This window comes from Rana temporaria, chromosome 12 (assembly GCF_905171775.1).
Source record: "Rana temporaria chromosome 12, aRanTem1.1, whole genome shotgun sequence".
In the NCBI taxonomy this organism is placed as follows: Eukaryota; Metazoa; Chordata; class Amphibia; order Anura; family Ranidae; genus Rana; species Rana temporaria.
In genome coordinates this window covers 53,774,423-53,794,132 of record NC_053500.1, presented here as the reverse complement: position 1 = coordinate 53,794,132, position 19,710 = coordinate 53,774,423, and the positions used below count along the sequence as shown (strand labels likewise).

General features: G+C 45.6%; 1 protein-coding gene across 1 annotated transcript in view; it reads left to right on the top strand.

The window, feature by feature from the left end:
- LOC120919403 (proton channel OTOP3-like) overlaps window positions 1-19,710 on the top strand; it is a 95,690-nt gene that overhangs the window by 41,446 nt on the left and 34,534 nt on the right. Inside the window, exons 2-3 of the mRNA XM_040331558.1 lie at window positions 6,500-6,850; window positions 18,293-18,429. Of these exons, the coding sequence (XP_040187492.1) occupies window positions 6,502-6,850; window positions 18,293-18,429 (486 nt within the window). The 5' untranslated portion in view covers window positions 6,500-6,501. The remainder of the gene's footprint in view (window positions 1-6,499; window positions 6,851-18,292; window positions 18,430-19,710) is intronic.

Sequence of the window (19,710 nt, the reverse complement as noted above, 5' to 3'; positions counted from 1 at the left end):
GGCTTGAACGAGGTGGCAGGCCCAAGTGGCTTGGACGAGGTAGCTGGGCGAAGTACCAGGTGTCAGGTGCCTCCTCTTCGCCTGCGTCCGAGAAGGCAGGTGAGGGATACGAGGGTGCGTGACGCCTCACTGGCCCTCATTCGGGACGCCCATGCAACCCTTCAGCAGCCTCCCACTGCTCAGGAGGGATTTGAGACTGTGGTTTTGGCAAAAATGGCAGACATGACAGTGGACCAGCGCCTCCTCTTTGAGGGACTCCTCATCACCCTAGCAAATCAGGGGGTGAGGGGTCTTCTCACGGAGGACACTGTCATTTGCAGACATGCCCATCCTCAGACACCAGATAACTCCCAACCTCCTCCACCTTCTTCTTCTCATGCTACTTCTCAACCTCCCCCACCTTCTTCTTCTCCTGCTCCTTCTCAACATTCTTCTTCCTCTTCTTCTCCTGCTCCTTCTCAACATTCTTCTTCCTCTTCTTCTCCTGCTCCTTCTCAACATTCTTCTTCCTCTTCTTCTCCTGCTCCTTCTCAACATTCTTCTTCCTCTTCTTCTCCTGCTCCTTCTCAACATTCTTCTTCCTCTTCTTCTCCTGCTCCTTCTCAACATTCTTCTTCCTCTTCTTCTTCTTCTACTACTCCTACTCCACCTTCTTCTACTGCTCCTCCTCCTTCTACTGCTTCTTCTACTGCTCCACCTCCTTCTACTGCTCCTTCTACTGCTCCACCTCCTTCTACTGCTCCTTCTACTACTCCTCCTCCTTCTACTGCTCCTCCTCCTTCTACTACTACTCCTCCTTCTACTGCTCCTTCTACTGCTCCACCTCCTTCTACTGCTCCACCTCCTTCTACTACTCCTCCTCCTTCTACTGCTCCTCCTCCTTCTACTGCTCCACCTCCTCCTCCTCCACCTCCTCCTCCACCACCTTCGTCTACTCCTCCTCCACCACCTTCGTCTACTCCTCCTCCTGGCATGAGTACTACCCCTGTGGCACCACCTCCAGCCAGGCAGAAGAGGAAGGCTGCTGAGAAGGCTGCAGAGAAGGTCAAAGAGCAGGCTGCAGGGAAGCCACCAAGGAAGGCCTTGAAGAAAACAAGAAAGTGACTCCCTTACTTCCATGTGGTGTACCAGAGTTCAGGCTGCTATAGTACCACAACCTGGTGACATCTGCCTGCCCTGCTCCAGTTTGTGACCTTGGGGAGTCCAAGACCTTGATGCGTTCCTTCCTGAATGAACCTCTCAAGTCCCCATTTTGGCCTCCAACTGCTCACCAGTCACATCAGGCCACACCTGGCTGTGCACAAATGGCAGCAAGCTCTCCAGTGCTGACTTTTGCTTAGTTACTTTATTTTTCGAACCAAAATAAATGGTAAATTTTGATTTTACAGTTCATACTTGTCCTTGTTTTTTTTTGCTTTAAAATTTAGCTTGTGAGAAGGCAGGTTATGTTTAAAATAAAATGGGATATAAGGTGTAATTTGAAAGGGACAGATGAGATAAGACAAAGCAATAAGGTTTCAATGGGGGGAACTTGACATTCCAAAAAATAAGAGGATTTGCATTTTTGCTAAATTAAAAATTAAGGGGAATATTAAGAGCAGGATTTAAAACACAGGACCAAAATAAGGTGACAATTTTTAAAGAAAATATAATTGAGATCAGTAAGAAAAAGGTTACACAAAATTTTACAGAACTCTGTGTGAATATCCTAACAAAAGCAAAAAAGAATATTGCTGTTTTGTGCCCTTACAAAAAATTGTGTAAAGCGCTGCAAATAAACGATGCAATAATGTTGGAAGCGAGACGAATGTGCTATCTCCATTCCAAACGCTACTTTTACCGATGGTGTTCTCCAGTGTCTAAGTTTTTCACAGGTTTCTTAGCATACACACGACCGAGTTTCTCGTTGATAAAACAGCCCGACGAAGAACTCGTCGATCCAAAATCCACTCCCGTCGAGAAAATAGAGAACCTGCTCTCTATTTGCTCGACGAGTTCCTCGGCGGCTCCATCGGGCCGAAAGTGTACACACGACAGAGTTTCTCGACAGAATCCGGCTCTCACCGAGTTTCTCGACAAATTCTGCCGAGAAACTCTGTCGTGTGTACGAGGCCTCAGAAGAACAACCATCTCTGTAGCACTCCACCAATCAGGCCTGTATGGTAGAGTGGCCAGACGGAAGCCACTCCTCAGTAAAAGGCACATGGCGGCCCGCCTAGAATTTGCCAAAAGGAACCTGAAGCACTCTCAGACCATGAGAAACAAAATTCTCTGGTCTGATGAAACAAAGATTAAACTCTTTGGCCTGAATGGCAAGCGTCATGTCTGGAGGAAACCAGGCACCGCGCATCACCTGGCCAATACCATACCTACAGTGAAGCATGATGGTGGCAGCATCATGACTGTGGGAACGTTTTTCAGCGGCAGGAACTGGGAGACTAGTCAGAATCAAAGGAAAGATGATGTAGCAATGTACAGAGACATCCTTGATGAAAACCTGCTTCACAGCGCTCTGGAGCTCAGCCTGGGGTGAAGGTTCAACAGGACAATGACCCTAAGCACACAGCCAAGAGAACTACAGAGTGGCTACGGGACAACTCTGTGAATGACCCAGCCAGAGCCCAGACTTGAACTCGATTGAAGATCTCTGGAGATCCGATAATGGCTTTGCACCGATGCTCCCCATCCAACCTGATGGAGCTTGAGAGGTCCTGCAAAGAAGAATGAGAGAAACTGCCCAAAAATAGGTGTGCCAAGCTTGTAGCATCATACTCAAAAAGACTTGAGACTGTAATTGGGGCTAAAGGTGCTTCAACAAAATATTGAGCAAAGGCTGTAAATACTTCTGTACATGATTATTTTTCCTTTTTGAATTTTAAGAAATTTGCAAAGATTTCAAACTTCTTTCACGTTGTCATTATGGGATATTGTTTGTAGAATTTTGAGGAAAATAATGAATTTAATACATTTGGTAATAAGGCAGTAACATAACACAATGTGGAAAAAGTGAAGCGCTGTGAATATTTTCTGCATGAACCGTACATCACTTGCAAATTTTTATTGTGTCGCACGAGAATTTTCGTAATTTTAGTAAACTCTTAATTTTCAATATGAAACTAGCATGATCATTTGTCCGATAATCTCATCAAGTGTACCAGGCATTAGGCTCGGCTCACACTGCCGGGATCTTGTGATCCGACTTGTGAGACTCCAAGTTGGGTGACATGTGAAATCCCATGTTACGCCTCGTACACACGGTACGATTGTTGGAAGGGGATTGTCTGACAGACTGTTGTCCTAAATTCTTACCGTTGGTACGCTCCTTCAGATAATTGTTCTCCAATTTTCAGCCAACAATGATGACAGGCTAGTAAATTGGATGACAGGCTAGTAAATTTTTGTCGGACAACGGTTTGATGTCAGATTTTCATATGGTCAGTACATAAATTCGTCACACAAAAGTCAAAAGTACAAACACGCATGATCGGAATTAATGCTCATTAAACTCATGAAATTAGCAGAAGGGCCCAAAGGGTGGCGCTCAAGAGCTGAAATTCCTCATAGTATGTCACTACGTTTGTGTTTGTGGCACGACAATTGTGTACCATTAGTATGCAAGACAAGATCCTGGCACACGCCCTTTTGACAAAAATAAGATGCTCGTATGGCCACCAATCGAACCGTGTATATGAGGCTTTAGTCAATGAGTGCTGTTTTAATTAGCACTACTGAAGTCGCTTTGACTTTAGAAAAAGTTCCTGTACTACTTCAAAGCGGCTTCTCTCAGACTTATGCCTCAAAGTAGTGCTCAATTGGCCAAGAAGTCTCCTGGCAAAGTCTCACCGTAAGTCGTGTGACTTTCAGGTCACAGCAGTGTGAACCGAGCCTTTCAGTTCTATTTCTTTATATATATTTGAGAGATTGTTGTTGCTTCCTGTTTGACGACTTTCTTGTACAGAATTTCTTTTTAGGTAGCTGTAAATAAAATTATTATGTTATTTGTTTCTGTGTGCTGGTGTAATTGTGCCCAACTGGGTTAGTGCATCACACAGTGATGTGCCTTATGGAGCTAATGGGTTCTCCAACACGTTATTATGCCGTTAATATTTTGTTCTATTGGTGCTTTTTCCTTTCAAGACAGGCATTATCTTGAAATAGAAATTAAAGTATATACACTATATTACCAAAAGTATTGGGACACCTGCCTTTACATGAACTTTAATGGCATCCTAGTCTTAGTCTGTAGGGTTCATTATTGAGTTGGTCCATCCTTTGCAGCTATACCAGCTTTAGCTCTTCTGGGAAGGCTGCCCACAATGTTTAGGAGTGTGTCTACGGGAATGCTTGATCATTCTTCCAGAAGCGCATTTGTGAGGACAGGCACTGATGTTGAAGGCCTGGCTCGCAGTCTCCACTCTAATTCATCCCAAAGGTGTTCTATCGGGTAGAGGTTGGGACTCTGTGTAGGCCAGTCAAGTTCCTCCACCCCAAACTCGCTCATCCATGTCTTTATGGACCTTGCTTTGTGCACTGGTGCACAGTCATGTTGGAACAGGAAGGGGCCGTCCCCAAACTGTTCCTACAAAGTTTGGAGCATGAAGTTGTCCAAAATGTCTTGGTATGCTGACTCCTTAACCACTATTAAATCACAATGTTTTTGCTAGAAAATTAATCAGAACCCCCAAACATTATATATTTTTTTAAGCAGACACCCTACGGAATAAAATGGCGGTCATTGCAACTTTTTTCCTCGCATTTGCGCAATAATTTTTCAAACGCCTTTTTTGGTAAAAAAAAAAGGTTTCATGAATAAAAAAATAACAAAACAGTAAAGTTAGCCCAATTTTTTTGTTTAATGTGAAAGATAATGTTACGCCGAGTAAATAGATACCTAACATGTCACGCTTTAAAATTGCGCACACTCATGGAATGGCACCAAACTTCGGTACTTAAAAATCTCCATAGGCGACGCTTTAATGTTTTTTACTGGTTACTATTTTCGAGTTACAGAGGAGGTCTAGTGCTAGAATTGTTGCACACGCTCTAACGCACGCAGCATTTACATATGTGGGTGGGACTTACATGCGTGTTTGCTTCTGAGAGCAAGCTACCGAGGACAGGGGCATTTAAAAAAAATGTAATTTAATTTTACTTAATTTTTTTTATTGTTACACTTTTTTTACATTTTTTTTTTCACTTTTATTTACTTTGTTTACTTCCGGGTACCCGGGCGTGACATCACAAGGTAGCCCCCGGCCCTCCGACTGGTCACCAGTCATCTCTATCGTCGTGAGCTAGCGCCGGCCGATTCGTTCTTTGGGCACCGGATGACGGCGGGAGGGGAAGACATCCCCCCCGCTGCCTATAAGAACGATCAAGTGGTGGAACTGCCGCTATGATCATTCTTATCGTGCACAGAATCGCCGGCAGGAGACGGTGATATCTGAATGATGCCTGTAGCTGCAGGCATCATTCAGATATCACTGCACAAAGTCGAGGACGTCATATGACGTCCTTGGGGGACAAGTGGTTAAAGAGTTTTCCCTTTACTGGAACTAAGAGGCAAAGCCCAACCCCTGCAAAACAACCCCACACTATAATCCCCCCTCCACCAAATGATTTGGACCAGTGCACAAAGCAAGGTTCATAAAGACATGGATGAGCAAGTTTGGGGGAAGGAACTTGACTAAGAGCCAGGCCTTCTTGTCTATATAAGTGCTTGACCTCACATATTCGCTTCTGGAAGAATGATCAGACATTCCCATAGACACTCCTAAACATTGTGGACAGCCTTACCAGCAGAGTTGAAGCTGTTATAGCTGCAAAGGGTGGGCCAACTTAATATTGAATCCTACAGACTAAGACCCCTTTCACACTGAGGAGTTTTTCAGGCGGTACATCGCTAAAAATAGCACCTAAATACCGCCTGAAAAACTCCTGCCCAGCCTTCTCAATGTGAAAGCCTGAGGGCTTTCACATTGAGGCGATGCGCTGGCAGGAACGAAAAAAATCTCCTGCAAGTAGCATCCTTGGAGCGGAGAGAGGAGCGGTATGCATACCGCTCCTTCCCATTTAAAACAATGGTAAACCACGGTAATACCGCCCGCAATGTGCCTCTGCAGAGGCGCATTGCGGGCGGTATTAACCGTTTATCGGCCGCTAGCGGGGGTTAATACCGCACCACTAACGGCCGAATCGCGCGGCAATTACGACGGTATAGCGCCGCTATTTTTAGCAGCGCTATACCGCCACCGTGGCTCCCGTCCCAGTGTGAAAGGGGACTAAGACTGGGATGTCATTAAAATTCATGTGCAAGTAAAGGCATGCGTCTTTTGGTAATATAATAATAATAATAATACTTTTGGTAATATAGTATATTTCACGCATCCCTTGCACAAGGAATAAGAATTAACTACCATGTATATGTAATATACTGTTCATGTAATTACATTTAAACACTGCTGTTTTCAAATTGTATTTTATTTGTAATTCCTCCTAGAAATGGTAGCTACAGACCTCGATCAGAATGTTGCCCACGATCATGTGGACTTAAGATATGAGCATTCTTGGCTTCACCGGCACTGCACTTCTACCGCGACTCGCCATAAGAGGGCACGAGGATCTGGTCGACTTTTCTCTGGACTTATGGCAATGAATGTGGTGTTCCTCGGTGCTGCCTTTTTGAGCAGCGTGGTTCTCAGTTCCATGCCTCCCCAGGACTCAAATATCTACTTGTCAGTGTTGATGTTCTTCAGCTCAATATGGATACTCTTCTATCTGCTGAGAACACGCAGGAAACAATTTTCTGCCATACTTCTGGATCACCATGCTGGAGCACTGTATCTAAGAGGTCAGTACACTGTACAGTGCCTTGTAAAAGTATTCATACCCCTTGAAATTTTCATGTCATGTTACAACCAAAAACGTAAATATATTTTATTGGGATTTTAGGTGATAGATCCACACAAAGTGCCACATAATTGTGAAGTGGAAGGAAAATGATAAATGTTTTTTTGTTATTTTTTACAAATAGATATGTGAAAAGTGTGGGGTGCATTTGTATTCAGCCCCCCTGAGTCAATACTTTGTAGAACCTCCTTTCACTTCAATTACAGCTGCAAGTCTTTTTGGGGATGTCTCTACCAGCTTTACACCTCTAGAGAGTGATATTTTTACCCATTCTTCTTTGCAAAATATCTCAAGCTCTGTCAGATTGGATGGAGAGCGTCTGCGTAGTTTAAGGGACTGTCTCATTTGATACAAATTGAATTGATGGTTCAGGTGGACATGGTTGGAGACATGACTCTACTAGTGTCATTGCTACTTAAACCATAAAACCCCCAATCCACTTAACCCCTAGATTAACCATGCAACACCTTCTGGCTTAAATGGCCACTAAAGGCCCCTTTATTAAATACCAAAAGGTAAACTATAAAAATAACTTTTATAAAAGGGGAAGAAACAATATCAAGCAAGTGGACATTGATGGTCAGACTTTCAGGCCAAGGAAGTATGGTTTTGTAAAAAAATATATAATTTAATAGCATATAAATAAATTAAACAAGATATACAGAAAATAAAATTAAATACAAAAAAATTATTATCACAAATTGATCAACAGCAAGTGACCACTGTACATTCCTCGGAAGTCGCCAACGCACGTTTCGCCGTGGGGCTTCTTCAGGGCGAGGATGAGGAATATAAATTTAGCAGAGAGATAGAGACTTATATGACTGATGGTCCTCTGGCGGATGCATCCACGGGGCATATAAGACACAGGTGGAGACAAACAGGTCGAGAAATAAGCTTGGGTAAAGGCTTTCACATATCAAGAATCTATTTCTATGAGGTCCTGGACAAACTGGGACAGCAGGTGGCAGCAAAGCAGCAATGTAAGGGAGCTTTCACAAAGGAACCCTTCCTTAGCAGCATTTGCATAGGGCATTAGTAAAAGCCATATAGCTGATTGCAGCAATGCGTCTGTGTCCCAGGGTGTACACACGGTAACACGGAGTGTGTACTTCCGAGGAATGTACAGTGGTCACTTGCTGTTGATCAATTTGTGATAATAATTTTTTTGTATTTAATTTTATTTTCTGTATATCTTGTTTAATTTATTTATATGCTATTAAATTATATATTATTTTTTTACAAAACCATACTTCCTTGGCCTGAAAGTCTGACCATCAATGTCCACTTGCTTGATATTGTTTCTTCCCTAATATAATTACAGATGTGGCCCATGTGAGTGCTATCCTTGTGTTTCCACTTTAACCTTTCTTCCCCCCCCCGTGTCTTCCTTCCCCCCTCCCCTTCTCTCTTTTTTCCTCTTTTCTCATTTTTTTCTTCTTTTTTCTTTCTTCCTACTCTTCCTCTTGGTCCTAAAAACCCCCCCCCCCCTTTTTTAAACCTAACTTTTATAAAATAACCACTTTATAAATATATATATATATATATCTTTATAATAAATTTATATATATTTAACAATAATAAAATAATTTAACCCAAACAAAACAATTATTCACAACTGCTTTATACGAGGTTCCTGAGAGAAGGAAAAAGAAAAATGCTAGGTAATCGGCTGTCCTCCATCAGAAAGTATCCTGGCCTCTAGCCGTGCTCCCATCAGCTCTGAGACAATGACTTCCTCCTTCATTTCACTCTTCAGCAGGATTGACTATAGCCCCCACCTAACCATGTTTTTTTTGCAGTGGCTTCCTCTATGGTATCCTCCCATGAAATCCATTCTTGTTTAGTGTTTTACGTATGGTAGATTCACTAACAGAGATGTTAGCATATGCCAGAGACTTTTGTAAGTCTTTAGCTGACACTCTTGGATTCTTCTTCACCTCATTGAGCAGTCTGCGCTGTGCTCTTGCTGTCATCTTTACAGGACGGACACTCCTAGGGAGAGCAGCAGCAGTGCTGAACTTTCTCCATTTATAGACAATTTTTCTTACCGTGGACTGATGAACAGCAAGGCTTTTGGAGATATTTTATAACCCTTTCCAGCTTTATGCAACTCAACAATTCTTAATCGTAGGTCTTCTGAGAGCTCTTTTGTGCGGGGCATCATTCACATCAGGCAATGCTTCTTGTGAAAAGCAAACCCAGAACTGGTGTGTGTGTTTTTATAGGGCAGGGCAGCTGTTGATTACAACACCTCCAATCTCATCTCATTGATTGGACTGAAGTTGGCTGACACCTCACTCCAATTAGCCCTTGGAGATGTCATTAGTCTAGGGGTTCACATACTTTTTCTACCTACACTGTGAATGTTTACATTTTTTGTGTGTTATTAGTTTAAGCAGACTGTGATTGTCTATCGTTGTGACTTAGATGAAGATCAGATCACATTTTATGACCAATTTGTGCAGAAATCCATATCATTCCAAAAGGGTTCACATACTTTTTATTGCAACTGTACTTCCTTAGATACCAGTCTTTGCCAACAGTATGATTACTTGCTGCATTGGCAGAATTCATTGACAGCCTAAAAGCAAAGGCTTTTCTGGCCATTCTACTCTTCTGGGTCACAGCTGTTCCAGGCTCTGGAAAGATCCCAACCATATTGTCGGAATCCCCCTAGATGCCTGATCAGCAGCTGGTTCAGCTGGAGCCAGCTGCTTCCGCCCCCTCCTCAGCCTGGTGCTTCAGTGAGCAATAGATGGGCAGAGTGGAGAGCAGTGACTGACAGTCACAGCTCTCTGCTCCGAGCTGACTGAGAACTAAATGATCAATGGTCATGTGATCGCTCAGTTCTCGGGCTTAGAGCCAGTGGAGGATAGCTGCAGCATTAGACCAATGCTACACCATGGAGGTGAGTCTGTATGTTTTTTATTCAAATCCATACTTCTTCTTTAACCACTTCAGCTCCCGAAGATTTTACCGCCCTTCACGACCAGGCCATTTTTTGCAATTCGGCACTGCGTTACTTTGACTGGCAATTGCGCAGTCATGCAACGCTGTAACCAAATTAAATATATATATTTTTTCCACAAAGTCATGACTAATCTTAGAGGGTTGGAGCAAAATGCCTTGGAAGCTTGGCCTGAGGTTGCCACTCTTACACCAATTCTTTAGACTGCATGAACTTGCGGTTACAGGGATTCCCCCTCTTTTTTTCCGAGTCACTGTACTAATGACACCGGCTGGGAGGGTGTTAACTTCTAGGGCAATCAAGAAGTTAAATATGTGCCTACTATGTGCTTTGCAGGAATGAGAAACAAAGAGGTCGTTCCCTGTGTACAGAGCTCTGTGTTGAATATCAGCACAGAGCTCTGTGTTGTGAATGTACACAGCCTATAAGCATGATCTAGCCATGAATCATTGGCTGGGACTTGCTGGCAGGCTCCTGTTGTGTATAATGCCAGCAGGGGGCATGCATGCGCGCCCCCTAAACCCTGAAGTAGGCATTGACGTACAGGTACGTAGCTTTACCTTCAGTACAATGTGGGCAGGCAGTCCCCGCAAGTGGTTAAAGAAATATAAAGCAAAAAGCACAGAAATTATTGATTATCTGGTCTGTGGAATAGATCTATGCAAAGCAACTGCCGCTGCTGAAAAACATTATGATGCAGAGCAACTGTGCAGTGCACTTGGAAAGCTAGAAAAAGCTAATGAAAGCTATATGAGGCTGTCTGGAAAATATACTTTTTTCTTTTAAGTATCAATACAGAGTATTTAGTAGAAAGTTTATCGCTCTCAACCAAAAAATCTGGAGGAGCAGAGAAAAATTAAGTTCAATGATTCTGAGCATGCGTGTTTTTTTGCGCGTATTGCATACAGACGATTAGAATTTCCGAGCAGAACTAGTCCCTTTCAATAATACAGTAATACTGACCGACTTGATTCCTACACTGACCTACCTGACCACTGCACTAACCTACCTGATTCCTATACTGACCACTACACTAACCTACCTGATTCCTTCACTGACCACTACACTAACCTACCTGATTCCTACACTGACCACTACACTGACCTACCTGATTGCTTCACTGACCAACCTGATTCCTACACTGACCACTCCACTGACCTACCTGACCATTACACTGACCTACCTGACCTACCTGATTCCTACACTGACCACTCCATTGACCTACCTGATCACTACACTGACCTACCTGATTCCTTCATTGACTACTACACTAACCTACCTGATTCCTACACTGACCACTACACTGACCTACCTGATTTCTACACTGACCACTCCACTGACCTACCTGACCACTACACTGACATACCTGATCACTACACTGACCTACCTTATCCCTACACTGACCTACCTGATTCCTTCACTGACCACTACACTAACCTACCTGATTCTTACACTGACCACTCCTCTGACCTACCTGATCACTACACTGACCTACCTGACCACTACACTGACCTACCTGATTCCTACACTGACCACTACACTGACCTACCTGATTTCTACACTGACCACTCTACTGACCTACCTGACCACTACACTGACCTACCTGATCACTACATTGACCTACCTGACCACTACACTGACCTACCTTATCCCTACACTGACCTACCTGATTCCTTCACTCAGGGCTGGTGCAAGACTATTTTGCACCCTAGGCAAGACCAGCTTCTTGCCCCCCCCCCCTTAAAAAAAAATTAATTCAATAATTTTAGCACCAGAACTCCTGGTGGAGGGATGGAGCCAGGTGGACAGGAGAGAGGGGGGGTTAGCCAGGTAAGGGGATGGAGCCAGGTGGATGGGAGAGGGGGGTGCAGCCAGGTGGACAGGAGGGGTGCAGCTAGGTGGGAGGAGGATTGAGCCAGGTGGACAGGAGGGGGTGCAGCCAGGTGGACAGGAGGGGGGGGTGCAGCCAGGTGGACAGGAGAGGGGGTGCAGCCAGGTGGACAGGAGAGGGGGCGCAGCCAGGTGGACAGGAGAGGGGGTGCAGCCAGGTGGACAGGAGAGGGGGTGCAGCCAGGTGGACAGGAGAGGGGGTGCAGCCAGGTGAACAGGAGAAGGGGTGCAGCCAGGTGGACAGGAGAGGGGGTGCAGCCAGGTGGAGGAATGGAGCCAGGTGGACAAGAGAGGGGGGTGCAGCCAGGTGGAGGGATGGAGCCAGGTGGAGGGAGGCAATAGCCAGGTGGACAGGAGAGGGGGCAGCCAGGTGGAGGGAGGATGGAGCCAGGTGGAGGGATAGAGCCAGGTGGACATAAGGGGGTGTGTAGCCAGGTGGAGGGATGGAGCCAGGTGGACAGGAGGGGGGTGTAGCCAGGTGGAGAGATGGAGCCAGGTGGACAGGAGGGGTGTGTAGCCAGGTGGAGGGATGGAGACAGGTGAACAGGAGGGGTGTGTAGCCAGGTGGAGGGATGGAGACAGGTGAACAGGAGGGGGGTGTAGCCAGGTAGAGGGATGGAGACAGGTGAAGAGGAGGGGGGGTGTAGCCAGGTGGAGGGATGGAGCCAGGTGGACAGGAGGGGGGTGAAGCCAGGTGGAGGGATGGAGCCAGGTGAACAGGAGAGGGGGTGTAGCCAGGTGGAGGGATGGAGCCAGGTGGACAGGAGGGGGGGTGAAGCCAGGTGGAGGGATGGAGCCAGGTGAACAGGAGAGGGGGTGTAGCCAGGTGGAGGGAGGATGGAGCCAGGTAGAGGGATAGAGCCAGGTGGACAGAAGGGGGTGTGTAGCCAGGTGGAGGGATGGAGCCAGGTGAACAGGAGAGGGGTGTAGCCAGGTGGAGGGAGGATGGAGCCAGGTGGACAGAAGAGGGGCGGGTCAGCCATGTAAGGGGATGGAGTCAGGTGGATAGGAGGGGGTGTAGCCAGGTGGGGGGAGTATGGAGCCAGGTGGATAGGGGGTGTAGCCAGGTGGGGGTAGTTGGAGCCAGGTGTATAAGAGGGGGTGTAGCCAGGTGGGGGGAGTATGGAGCCAGGTGGATAGGAGGGGGTGTAGCCAGGTGGGGGGGAGTATGGAGCCAGGTGGAGGGATAGAGCCAGGTGGACATAAGGGGGGTGTGTAACCAGGTGGAGGGATGGAGCCAGGTGGACAGGAGGGGGGTGTAGCCAGGTGGAGGGATGGAGCCAGGTGGACAGGAGGGGGGTGTAGCCAGGTGGAGAGATGGAGCCAGGTGGACAGGAGGGGTGTGTAGCCAGGTGGAGGGATGGAGACAGGTGAACAGGAGGGGGGTGTAGCCAGGTGGAGGGATGGAGACAGGTGAAGAGGAGGGGGGGTGTAGCCAGGTGGAGGGATGGAGCCAGGTGGACAGGAGGGGGGTGAAGCCAGGTGGAGGGATGGAGCCAGGTGAACAGGAGAGGGGGTGTAGCCAGGTTGAGGGATGGAGCCAGGTGGACAGGAGGGGGGGTGAAGCCAGGTGGAGGGATGGAGCCAGGTGAACAGGAGAGGGGGTGTAGCCAGGTGGAGGGAGGATGGAGCCAGGTAGAGGGATAGAGCCAGGTGGACAGAAGGGGGTGTGTAGCCAGGTGGAGGGATGGAGCCAGGTGAACAGGAGAGGGGTGTAGCCAGGTGGAGGGAGGATGGAGCCAGGTGGACAGCCATGTAAGGGGATGGAGTCAGGTGGATAGTAGGGGGTGTAGTCAGGTGGGGGGAGTATGGAGCCAGGTGGATAGGGGGGTGTAGCCAGGTGGGGGTAGTATGGAGCCAGGTGTATAAGAGGGGGTGTAGCCAGGTGGGGGGAGTATGGAGCCAGGTGGATAGGAGGGGGTGTAGCCAGGTGGGGGGAGTATGGAACCAGGTGGAGGGATAGAGCCAGGTGGACATAAGGGGGGTGTGTAGCCAGGTGGAAGGATGGAGCCAGGTGAACAGGAGGGGGTGTAGCCAGGTGGAGAGATGGAGCCAGGTGGACAGGAGGGGTGTGTAGCCAGGTGGAGGGATGGAGACAGGTGAACAGGAGGGGGGTGTAGCCAGGTGGAGGGATGGAGACAGGTGAATAGGAGGGGGGTGTAGCCAGGTGGAGGGATGGAGACAGGTGAAGAGGAGGGGGGGTGTAGCCAGTGGAGGGATGGAGCCAGGTGGACAGGAGGGGGGTGAAGCCAGGTGGAGGGATGGAGCCAGGTGAACAGGAGAGGGGGTGTAGCCAGGTGGAGGGATGGAGCCAGGTGGACAGGAGGGGGGGTGAAGCCAGGTGCAGGGATGGAGCCAGGTGAACAGGAGAGGGGGTGTAGCCAGGTGGAGGGAGGATGGAGCCAGGTAGAGGGATAGAGCCAGGTGGACAGAAGGGGTTGTGTAGCCAGGTGAAGGGATGGAGCCAGCTGAACAGGAGAGGGGTGTAGCCAGGTGGAGGGAGGATGGAGCCAGGTGGACAGAAGAGGGGGGGTCAGCCATGTAAGGGGATGGAGTCAGGTGGATAGGAGGGGGTGTAGCCAGGTGGGGGGAGTATGGAGCCAGGTGGATAGGGGGGTGTAGCCAGGTGGGGGTAGTATGGAGCCAGGTGTATAAGAGGGGGTGTAGCCAGGTGGGGGGAGTATGGAGCCAGGTGGATAGGAGGGGGTGTAGCCAGGTGGGGGGAGTATGGAGCCAGGTGGATAGGAGGGGGTGTAGCCAGGTGGAGAAATTGAGCCAGGTGGATAGGAGGGGGTGGAGCCAGGTGGAGGGAGACACACACACACACCAGTGAAAGGGTCTGACTGGAACTTGGAAGCCTTTATCCCCAGACCACCTGACAAGTTCTTACCTTGGGGCATGCACTTCTTTCCAGCTCCCTCCACATGGCAGCAGCAGCAGTCGATTTGTCTCAAGTCCCAGGATTAGGAGATGGGGTCTCCTACAATCTGTGAGTCACAGCTCACGCACGGGAGATCTCCTCCAGCACGTCCGATCAGCTGATCGTTTGGTTCCACCCCCGGGCTCTGGTGAACGACCGCGGAGAGGCTCGGTAAGCAGGGCGGGCTGCAGGAGCAGCTTTGCTTCCAGGCCAGCTCCTCAAAGACAAGTTGCCCGGTGGCCTCGACCCGGCCAGCGTATGTCCTATGGCCAGTCCATGTGGCTGTCTCTGTGCACACTGCCGCTCGCCCTGCTCCTCCAATGGCTGCACTGCCGCACATCACTCATGGAGGGAGGCGGGGCGGGCGGAGAGCTAACACCCAGGGCTGCTGGAATGGTTGCCCCCGGGCTCTGCCTGCTCCTTCTCTCCGCCAAGCGACTCTGCAGCCAGCCAGATGGAGCCGCTACCCACTACACTCCGCACCGCACCAGCCTCAACCCGCCAGGGGGGAACCAATCCTCTTGGGACCCAGCGGCTGTGGCTGCACCCCTAGGCGGCAGTGCGCTCTAGGCGGCTGCCTATGTTCGCCTAATGGGAGCGCCGGCCCTGCCTTCACTGACCACTACACTAACCTACCTTATTCCTACACTGACCTAACTGATTCCTACACTGACCACTAAACTGACCTACCTGATTCCTTCACTGGCCACTGAACAGGGTAGATCAGTTGACTTTGCTCACCTCTCTATGGCCTCCATGATAATCTATCGGAGAAGGGCTCTCCCCAGCACCAGGTACTGTTCCCGACACCCAGCCGCTCCTCAGCATCCCCTGCTAAGAGCTTCTCCAATAGCCCTTATACGCTCTGCACTGCCCCTACCATCTGCTGTTGTCACACACACACACACGTGCCGCCCGCACCAGAGGGATCATGGGGGACAGGCTGGACTACAGGAGATCCTGGGTGGGGGCAACACAGCACACTTGGGGGGGGGGGGCACAGTAATGATTTTGCGCCCCCCAAATGTTGCACGAGGGCGAGAGTACCAGATGCCTCCCCTCCAAGCCACTGCAATCCGGGGACAAACTGGCTCTGAGGACAGTGTCCTCAATCCAGGGACTGTCACTGGAAACCAGGGATGTCTGGTCAACATATCCTAGACTGTACACTATTAGACTCAAGCTCTGTGCTTACTCATGGGACATTAACCAGTTAGCAACCGCCCTATAGACGAAATACGTCTACAAGGCGGTTGCTTAACTCTGGGAGGGCGTCAATGTACGTCCTCCCAGAATCGCGCTCCCGCGCGCCCTGTGGGGCGCGCACACGGGAGTCTCCGTGACCGCCGGGTCCTCCGGACCCGGCTGATCACGGATCACGGTAAATCGCCGATGATAGCGGCGATTTACCACGTGATCGCTCCGTCCAATGACGGAGCAATCACTAGTAAACAAACCGGCGTCATGTGATGACGCCGGTTCCTCCCTCTCCTCTCTGTACCTAACGGTACAGTGTGAGAGAGGAGAGGGGGGAGAGCGGAAGCAGCAGCAGCTGCTGTGGGCTGGATCTGTGACACATGCAGTCACAGATCCAGCCAGCCATCCATCCCTCCCTGTGCAATACTCTGCAATGCCCCCATACTCTGCAATGCCCCCATACTCTGCAATGCGCCCATACTCTGCAATGCCCCCATACTCTGCAATGCCCCCATACTCTGCAATGCCCCCATACTCTGCAATACCCCCATACTCTGCAATGCCCCCATACTCTGCAATGCCCCCATACTCTGCAATGCCCCCATACTCTGCAATACCCCCATACTCTGCAATACCCCCATACTCTGCAATGCCCCCATACTCTGCAATGCCCCAAAATACTCTGCAATGCCCCAAAATACTCCGCAATGCCCCAAAATACTCCGCAATGCCCGCAATACTCCGCAATGCCCGCAATACTCCGCAATGCCCCGCAATACTCTGCAATGCCCCACAATACCCCGCAATACCCCACAATACTCCGCAATACCCCGCAATACTCCGAAATACCCCGCAATACCCCGCAATACCCCGCAATACTCCGCAATACCCCACAATACCCCGCAATACTCCGCAATACCCCACAATACCCCGCAATACTCCGCAATACCACACAATACTCTACAATACCCCACAATACTCTACAATACCCCACAATACTCCGCAATACCCCACAATACTCCACAATACCCTGCAACGTCGTCTATGGGGATTTTTAAGTAGCAAAGTTTGGCGCCATTCCACAAGCGTGTGCAATTTTGAAGGGTGACATGTTGGGTATCTATTTACTCGGCGTAACTTCATCTTTCACATTTAAGCAAAAGAATGAAGAAAAAATACTAAATTTGCCAAATTTTATAACAGAAACAAAGAAAAATTATTATTTTTTACAGAATTTTCAGTCTTTTTTCTCTTATAGCGCAAAAATTAAAAAACCCAACGGTGATTAAATACCACCAAAAGAAAGCTCTATTTGTGTGAAAAAAAGGACGAAAATTTTATTTGGCTACAGTGTTGTTTGACTGAGTAATAATTGTCATTCAAATTGTGAGAGCACCGAAAGCTGAAAATTGGTCTGGTTATTAAGGGGGTTTACGTGCCCAGTGGTCAAGTGGTTAATCTTTCTAACCAAATCATCTTTTGTTGCCAGCAGTTTAGACATTAATGGCTGTGTGTTGAGTTATTTTGAGGGGACAGCAAATTTACACTGTTATACAAGATGTACACTCACTACTTTACAGTGTAGAAAAGTGTCATTTCTTCAGTGTTGTCACATGAAAAGATAGAATAAAATATTTACAAAAATGTGAGGGGTGTACTAACTTTTATGAGATACCGTATATTTAAAATAGTAAATCCAAGATAGATAGCTGTGCTAGGTGTAAAATCAAATCATCCTAATAAAGAGCAAAAGTACCAATACACTATATAAAGTGTATATAAACACATGAAATATCTTATATTATTAAATATAAATTATAAAATATCTATAAAATATAAAAAAAAGAAAAAAAAATTAAAGTTTGAAGTGTGCAGTGTTCTTATAGTCCACAAAGTTCTTCAGTGAATGATAAATCACCCAAGTGTCTCCACCTTTAAAGTAGAACTATAGTCAAAACCTTTTTTTATTATTTTGGATATAGCAAGGGAGGGTCAGATTTTTTTTCACCAATTTTTTTTTTTCTCTCCAATGTATGTGTCCCATTGCAGAGATTTCCCTTCACTTCCTGTCCCATAGTCAAACAGGAAGTGAGAGGAAATCCCTCCATATTTAATTATACACAGCTACTGCACAATTTAACAGAACAAATTAACAAATAGTTCAAATACACGTAAAATAATATCAAATTAAAAACATAAGGCATACATTAAAAATACAACTTAAAAATTACCAATGATGGAATTCAACTCAATATCAATATTTAAAGCGAAGGGTTTATTACAAGTAGTACCCAGTTCACTTACATCACTTGCAATTCTAGAATGCTGTATTGCCAACACCTATTGGCACCTATTGGCAATGCGACCAAACTAAACATCATGTACCAATTTTTGTTTTTCTGCAGCCTCTCTCGCTCTGTTTGGGATCTGCAGTCTCCTCCTAGCTGTATTCAAAATTGGATATGATGCATCGCTAATGACATGTAAGTTACCAATGGATATCGCCTTCTCCGCCATGGAAATCATCTTCATTACCGTACAGGTAATTGGATATTAGAATATTAATAAATGCTGGGTACACTAGACATCTATTTTATTATTATAAATTAAATGATAATAAAGTATTATTATTATTATATTATATTATATAGTACTTGCTGTTGTTAAAGAGATTTTGGATTAATCTTCCCATGTGGGGACACAAAGCTCAAATTAAAACCTGACAGTGATATTAACTCCTCACCGCTTTCTCCAAATCAAACCAAACTAAAAATATGTTTTGTCTGTAGTTGGCCTTAAGGCTACACTCACACTCGAGCGAGTGAAATTAAGTGTTTTTCACCTGTTTTTTTTTTTAATGTGTTTTTTTTGTGTTTTCATACAGCAGTTTCAGGCATTTTTGAGCCAATAGAGAAAACCATCATTTTTTTAGCTTTTCCATCAGCTATTATTTCTTTTTTTATTAATATTGTTAATTTATTATTATTTCTTTTTTTGTTAGGGTAAGGGGTTAGAGTTAAGGTTTGGTAAAAATTAGGATTAGGGTTGAGGTTAAAATTAGGGGTTAGGGATTAATATTTTATTTCTTGTCTTATCATTATTATTTATTTATTTATTGTTAGGGTGTTAATAATAATAACAATAATAATAATAATAATAATAATAATAATAATAATAATAATAATAATAAACAATAATAATAAATGAATAAATACATTTAAAATAAATACACAAATAAAAAAAAATAATCATGAATAAATAATAACCAAATACAGTAAATTAATACTATGTAATAAACAAATAAATAAATAAATAACCCCTAAACGTAACCCCCTATACCTTAAAAAATATGAAGTAAAATAATAATAATAATAATAATAAAAAAAAATGCCCTAACACAACATAAATAAAAAAAATAATAATTATTATTATTATTCTTAATAAAAAAAATATTATTTGTATACATTTTGCTTGTTTGGGTGTATGCTATTATTATTATTATTATTATTATTATTATTATTATTAAAAATAATAATAATAATAATAATAATAATTTACTTAATATTATTTAAAGGTTAGGTGTTCATTATTTTTTTTTTTATTAAATTATTGATTTATTTTATATATTTATGACAATTTTTTTTATTTGTGTATTTATTTTGCATTTATTTATTCATTTATTATTTAAAAAAATCTAATTTGTATTATTATTATTATTATTATTATTATTATTATTATTATTATTATTATTAATATTATTATTATTATTCATTTATTGTTATTTCTTTTTTTGTTAGGGTAAGGGGTTAGGTAAGGGGTAACA